This window comes from Xenopus tropicalis, chromosome 3, assembly GCF_000004195.4.
Source record: "Xenopus tropicalis strain Nigerian chromosome 3, UCB_Xtro_10.0, whole genome shotgun sequence".
Taxonomy (NCBI): domain Eukaryota; kingdom Metazoa; phylum Chordata; class Amphibia; order Anura; family Pipidae; genus Xenopus; species Xenopus tropicalis.
Genome location: NC_030679.2, coordinates 22,901,637 through 22,909,246, shown reverse-complemented (window position 1 = coordinate 22,909,246; position 7,610 = coordinate 22,901,637). Strand labels below are relative to the sequence as shown.

At 39.3% G+C, this 7,610-nt stretch overlaps 1 protein-coding gene across 1 annotated transcript; it reads right to left on the bottom strand.

Annotated features, from left to right (window-relative positions):
- Positions 1 to 6,211: 6,211 nt before the first annotated feature.
- On the bottom strand, positions 6,212 to 7,023 carry anapc13.2 (anaphase promoting complex subunit 13, gene 2). Its single transcript, XM_002937254.3, has 2 exons — positions 6,925 to 7,023; positions 6,212 to 6,444 (listed from the first exon to the last, which is right to left on the bottom strand). The coding sequence occupies exons 1-2, from the start codon at positions 7,021 to 7,023 to the stop codon at positions 6,319 to 6,321; spliced, it is 225 nt and encodes a 74-aa protein (XP_002937300.1). The 3' UTR covers positions 6,212 to 6,318.
- Positions 7,024 to 7,610: the final 587 nt, after the last annotated feature.

Below are 7,610 nucleotides of genomic sequence, written 5' to 3'. Positions count from 1 at the left end.
TCCCAAAGCACTGCTCCAAAAAAACTGCATACTTTGGATTTCAAGGCCAAAATTCCACTAACAGAAGGTTTATCCCAGAAAATTGTACATTTTTGAAAAGAACAGATTCTGGGGAATACAGAATAGGCACAACTGTCTACTCCAAACTATCAAGTCGCAATGCTTTCCTAAAGTTATTGGTTTTTATCAAAATTTGTGATTTTTTTTAAAAATCGCTTCAAAGCTTCCAGTCTATAGTATCTTATCTCCTACAGGTCATAAAGTAACCAAATAAAACACCCTAAATATGAATGCCTGGGGTCCACTGAACAGTTTGATGCCCAATATGTATAGGTTTACCTAAGTATGTGGCATGTAGGGGCCCCAATGTGAACATACCCCATATGAACTGTCATTTCTGTCATTTCAGCTTCTGCAAAATCAACACATTTACATCATTATATGTGGGATAAAGCTAGTAAAAAGTATGCTCACCCCAGAAAGTCATATATTTTTGGAAAGTACACATTCCCCCGAATCTAAAATGGGTACCCATGTCTTTCTACTCCAAAGTACCAAGCCGCACAGCTTTTCTAAAGTTAGCAATTTTGATGACATTTCCAAAAATCCCCTCAAAGCTTCCACTTTGCAGCATCTTATCTCCCACATAGTGTTAGGTACCAAGATAAAACACCCTAAATTTGAACGCCAGGGGTCCACTGAACAGTTTGATGCCCAATATGTATAGGTTTACCTAAGTATGTGGCATGTAGGGGCCCCAATGTGAACATACCCCATATGAACTGTCATTTCTGTCATTTCAGCTTCTGCAAAATCAACACATTTACATCATTATATGTGGGATGAAGCTAGTAAAAAGTACGCTCACCCCAGAAAGTCATATATTTTTGGAAAGTAGACATTCCCCCGAATCTAAAATGGGTACCCATGTCTTTCTACTCCAAAGTACCAAGCCGCACAGCTTTTCTAAAGTTAGCAATTTTGATGACATTTCCAAAAATCCCCTCAAAGCTTCCACTTTGCAGCATCTTATCTCCCACATAGTGTTAGGTACCAAGATAAAACACCCTAAATTTGAACGCCAGGGGTCCACTGAACAGTTTGATGCCCAATATGTATAGGTTTACCTAAGTATGTGGCATGTAGGGGCCCCAATGTGAACATACCCCCATATATACTGTCATTTCTGTCATTTCAGCTCCTGCAAAATCAACACATTTACATCATTATACGTGAGATAAAGCTACAAAAAAGTACGCTCACCCCAGAAAGCCATATATTTTTGGAAAGTACACATTCCCCCGAATCTAAAATGGGTACCCATGTCTTTCTACTCCAAAGTACCAAGCCGCACAGCTTTTCTAAAGTTAGCAATTTTGATGACATTTCCAAAAATCCCCTCAAAGCTTCCATTTTGAAGCATCTTATCTCCCACATAGCATTAGGTACCAAGATAAAACACCCTGAATTTGAACGCCAGGGGTCCACTGAACAGTTTGATGCCCAATATGTATAGGTTTACCTAAGTATGTGGCATGTAGGGGCCCCAATGTGAACATACCCCCATATATACTGTCATTTCTGTCATTTCAGCTCCTGCAAAATCAACACATTTACATCATTATATGTGGGATAAAGCTACAAAAAAGTACGCTCACCCCAGAAAGTCATATATTTTTGGAAAGTACACATTCCCCCGAATCTAAAATGGGTACCCATGTCTTTCTACTCCAAAGTACCAAGCCGCACAGCTTTTTTAAAGTTAGCAATTTTGATGACATTTCCAAAAATCCCCTCAAAGCTTCCAATTTGCAGCATCTTATCTCCCACATAGCATTAGGTACCAAGATAAAACACCCTGAATTTGAACACCAGGGGTCCACTGAACAGTTTGATGCCCAATATGTATAGGTTTACCCAAGTATGTGGCATGTAGGGGCCCGAATGTGAACATACCCCCATATATACTGTCATTTCTGTCATTTCAGCTCCTGCAAAATCAACACATTTACATCATTATATGTGAGATAAAGCTACAAAAAAGTACGCTCACCCCAGAAAGCCATATATTTTTGGAAAGTACACATTCCCCCGAATCTAAAATGGGTACCCATGTCTTTCTACTCCAAAGTACCAAGCCGCACAGCTTTTCTAAAGTTAGCAATTTTGATGACATTTCCAAAAATCCCCTCAAAGCTTCCATTTTGAAGCATCTTATCTCTCACATAGCATTAGGTACCAAGATAAAACACCCTGAATTTGAACGCCAGGGGTCCACTGAACAGTTTGATGCCCAATATGTATAGGTTTACCTAAGTATGTGGCATGTAGGGGCCCCAATGTGAACATACCCCCATATATACTGTCATTTCTGTCATTTCAGCTCATGCAAAATCAACACATTTACATCATTATATGTGGGATAAAGCTACAAAAAAGTATGCTCACCCCAGAAAGTCATATATTTTTGGAAAGTACACATTCCCCCGAATCTAAAATGGGTACCCATGTCTTTCTACTCCAAAGTACCAAGCCGCACAGCTTTTCTAAAGTTAGCAATTTTGATGACATTTCCAAAAATCCCCTCAAAGCTTCCACTTTGCAGCATCTTATCTCCCACATAGTGTTAGGTACCAAGATAAAACACCCTAAATTTGAACGCCAGGGGTCCACTGAACAGTTTGATGCCCAATATGTATAGGTTTACCTAAGTATGTGGCATGTAGGGGCCCCAATGGGAACATACCCCCATATGATCTATCATTTCAGCTCCTGCAAAATCAACACATTTACATCCTTTATGTGGGATAATGCTACAAAAAAAGTACATTCACCCCAGAAAGCCATATATTTTTGGAAAATACACATCTCCCCGAATCTATAATGGGTAAATATTTCTTATTGCTACAAAGTACCAAGCTGTAAAGCTTTCCTAAGTTTGCAGATTTATATGACATTTCGAAAATCGCATAAAAATGTTGCAATTTGCCGCATTTATCTCTCACAATTTCTTGATAAAGATCAGATAAAGACAAATCACCCCAAAAATTAACACCAGAGGTCTACTGAACAGTTTGATGCCCAATATGCATAGATATACCAAAGTCTGCGGTATGTACTGAACCCAAAATGAAAATAGCGCATAAGGATTTCTCGCCTGCCAGCTCAGCTTTTGCACACAGAGCCCCCTGTCAGTGTATTATGTGCCAAAACTTCCCCTAACCATACAGTGACCCCCACAAAACCATATATTTTTGGAAAGTACACATTCTGACAAATCCAACAAGGGTAAAGAGTCATTTCTACACCAAAGTACCAATCTGCAGAGCTTTCCTAAAGTTATTGGTTTTTATGACATTTCAGAAAATCGCCTAAAAATGTTGCAATTTGTCGCACTTATCTCACACAATTTCTTGCGTACAAAGGCAAGTCACCCCAAATAGGAACACCAGAGGCCTACTGAACAGTTTGATGCCCAATATGCATAGATATACCAAAGTCTGCGGTATGTACTGAACCCTAAATGAAAATAGCGCATAAGGATTTCTCGCCTGCCAGCTCAGCTTTTGCACACAGAGCCCCCTGTCAGTGTATTATGTGCCAAAACTTCCCCTAACTATACAGATCCCCCACAAAACCATATATTTTTGGAAAGTACACATTCTGACAAATCCAACAAGGGTAAAGAGTCCTTTCTACACCAAAGTACCAATCTGCAGAGCTTTCCTAAAGTTATTGGTTTTTATGACATTTCAGAAAATCGCCTAAAAATGTTGCAATTTGTCGCATTTATCTCACACAATTTCTTGCGTACAAAGGCAAGTCACCCCAAATAGGAACACCAGAGGCCTACTGAACAGTTTGATGCCCAATATGCATAGATATACCAAAGTCTGCGGTATGTACTGAACCCTAAATGAAAATAGCGCATAAGGATTTCTCGCCTGCCAGCTCAGCTTTTGCACACAGAGCCCCCTGTCAGTGTATTATGTGCCAAAACTTCCCCTAACTATACAGATCCCCCACAAAACCATATATTTTTGGAAAGTACACATTCTGACAAATCCAACAAGGGTAAAGAGTCCTTTCTACACCAAAGTACCAATCTGCAGAGCTTTCCTAAAGTTATTGGTTTTTATGACATTTCAGAAAATCGCCTAAAAATGTTGCAATTTGTCGCATTTATCTCACACAATTTCTTGCGTACAAAGGCAAGTCACCCCAAATAGGAACACCAGAGGCCTACTGAACAGTTTGATGCCCAATATGCATAGATATACCAAAGTCTGCGGTATGTACTGAACCCAAAATGAAAATAGCGCATAAGGATTTCTCGCCTGCCAGCTCAGCTTTTGCCCACAGAGCCCCCTGTCAGTGTATTATGTGCAGTAACCCCCCCTAACTATACAGTGACCCCCAGAAAACCATATATTTTTGGAAAGTACACATTCTGATGAATTCAAAATAGGTAAAGTTATTTTTGTACATCAAAGTTACACCTGGCAAAGCTACGCTAAAAACAGATCAGGAACACTTATATAGGGATAAAATGTGATAAAACCACAAAAATTGTGCAAATCAGTGAAACAACAAAATAAGTTACATGACAGTGTAATTAGTGGCCAGAATATCTGATCCAATAGTTACGCTGTCAAAATAAACAGTTTTTAGGTAAAAGAAAATAAAAACAAAGTGGTAAAATGAAAAAAAAAAAAAAAAAAGCAAAACAAAAAAAAACCAAAGTGTTTGTGTATACATGTGTGTACATGTGTAAAAGTTGTGTGATAGTGTGTAAGTGTGTATATGAGTGTAAATAAGTGTATAAAAGTGTGAAAAATGAAAAAAAAAAAAAAAGCTAAAATGTGTGCTGTAAGTGTGTGTAAATGTATGTAAGTGTGTATAAATGTATGTAAATGTGTGTATAAGTGTGTAAAAGTGTGTAAATGCAAGAAAAAAAAAACTCCTTACCTGTTCCTGAAGACCGATCGCCTCCTTCCTCAGTTGGGCCGGCGCTGGGGGAGAGGGAGGAAGCAGGAAGCAGCAGACGCGATGCGATCGCGTCTGCTGCTTCCTGGAGGGTCCTGCGAGCGATCGGCTCGCAGGACCCTGATGACAGCCCCCCTGGCACATTGCCCAGGGGGGCTGTCATTGTTAGAAGCCCTCTGCAGCGCTTAAACGCCAACGACGTATGAGACACGTCGTTGGCGTTTAAGCCCTTTTACTGCCAGCACGTATGCCATACGTGCTTGGCAGTAAAAGAGTTAAGGACAATTCAGTTATTTTCTTACCATATAGCATTGTACTCCTGTTTGAGCAATAAAATATACTCGATTTTCTCTTATACCAAAGGTTTTATGAGCACACAAATAAAAGAATTAAAAAAAAGAAAGGTAATGTGCTATAGGTAATAGTGGTATCAGTGGAGTCATTTTTTTTTAACTATTTGTGAGCTCTCATTTCTAGGTTGCTATCAGCGGGCAGTTTTCAGAAAAGGGAATTTTGGGCAACATAGTCTGTAAATGTAGATGCACCATAGTTAGTGCAGTGCTGTCACAGCAAGAATGTAATTGGTTAAATAAATGATTGTTGCTTTCCCATATACACAGGTAGAATAGATATTTAAATCTGAAGGCTTTCATCTTTTCCCCTAAACTGCCTTACCTTGTGGACTAACCCAAAGGTGATCGGGTGATGAAACAGAGAGAATTGTAAAGTAAATATGTAAGCAAAAATGTTTGAGGGGAATCGACATATAAAAAAGGTATATGGGAAAAACAGGTGAGTTTTCGGAGCAATGCGGTACTCCTTCCTCAAAGCCTAGTGTGGGATTTGCTTACTAACATAACCCACCTGTACAGGATTCATGCAGCTTAGCTCCCATTAAGTACAATGGTACTGTTTTATTATTACAAAGAAAAAGGAATTCATTTCTAAAATCAGAATTGCTCAAAATTGGTTGTATGGGAGATAGCTTCCTGTAATTCTAAACTTTCTGGATAACGGGTTTCCAGATAAGGGATCCCATACCTGTACAGTGAATTTTTTCTTTGATATATTTATTTGCCCCGTTCCACTTTTGGAGCAGAAACCGGAGGGATTATTAGCCCCATAATGGGGGTATGGTCAGACCATGTCTTGGTTTCTATAGTTGGGTGTCATAGTAGGGGTAAGAGTCCACTCACTCGCTTACTCTGCCTGGGATTAATCTTGGCATGCTTTAGTGGCTTTATTACCTCAAGGAAACATAGTTCAGTACAAAAAAAAACCTTACTAGACATTTTAGTTTGTTAATACACAAATACACGGTGTTCACTGCTTTTAGCTGCCCGATGAAGGAATATTTTCATGTAAATACTGCAGTGCCAGGTCCGCCCATTTAATTTCCTCTTCTTTAACAGACTCCGTTGCCCAGCCATTATCCTGCTCTGGCCCCGGAAGTTCGTTCTAAGAAAAATAAATTGAAAACAAAATCTCAATTCTTGTTTCTTTCGTCCAATTTGTTTTATAAATATACAGTGTAAATAATAACTACATGGCAAATAGGGCTGAAAAGAATACATGTTCTTGCTCCTGCACTTTCTTTTACAGCCTGAAGCACATGGTGGCTAACTACTGCTTCTCAGCCTCTCTGTGGCCACTACCTGCAACCAGATAACATACTTTTCGCTAATACAGTGTCTGGGGGCTTTTCCACACTTAACATCACAAACAAATTACTTCCAAAAAAACGTGGTCACTGTTGTCTCACTGTGTGAGAATTTCTTATTCAATTGTTCGTGATTATATTCCTCTCTGCATTGTTTCTGTGCATAAAAAGTGTGTGTGCTATTCTTATGCACAGGTCTACTACAAAGTAGTGCCCTACTACTACAAAGTAGTGACATTAGGACATAGGAACACAAATATTGAATCAGGTTGTCTCACCAGGGGGATGGTCACATCCTCATACAGCAGTTCATCCTCTCTCCAAGCATCATCAATTAGGTCTAAAATCCGTCTATCTCTCATGGGATAGGTAGGCATGAACACCTTGGGCATTTTCACTGAACGATGTATGAATAAAACACACTGACACCATTCATTGAGTGGAGAGAGGCCACAGCCGATCTTTAATGATATATTGCATCTATAAAGTACTCCAATTAATTAATTGGATATATAACTTAAACAACAATATTGCATGTGAGGACCACAATCAAGCTCTGTCTGCTTGCAGAGCCCACCATTCCATTTAAGCTAAAGTTCTGCCATGAATCAGCCAGAACACTTATTATTCTTTAACATCCACCACACCAAGGCCAGTTTATACCCTAACTTTGGCTTGGCTCCCTCCACACAACAATGCTTTATCAATTGCATTTTGAAGGCCGACATTGAAAATGTCTAACCCTATTTCCGATAAATGGACTTTGTCCTCTCTAAATAAACCTTGCTCACCGCTCTCTAATTCATTATGTCTACAGACGGTAATCATCTGACTTGAGAATTTGGAAATAGAATGATGAAGTTTACGTCTACATTTTTCCAGAGGTTTGAACTGCTTTGATTGCCAGCACAGCCATGGGATCCCTTCTGACCAGATTAATAACACATCCAGCATAAAGACATTT

What these genes read in the sequence shown, in the direction of transcription:
- anapc13.2 (XM_002937254.3), bottom strand. Translation starts at nt 7,023, where the DNA reads ATGCCTACCTATCCCATGAGAGATAGACGGATTTTAGACCTAATTGAT. An exon ending in AGGATGTGACCATCCCCCTG is followed by an intron (nt 6,445 to 6,924) that starts GTGAGACAACCT and finishes TATTTTTCTTAG; the next exon opens with AACGAACTTCCGGGGCCAGA.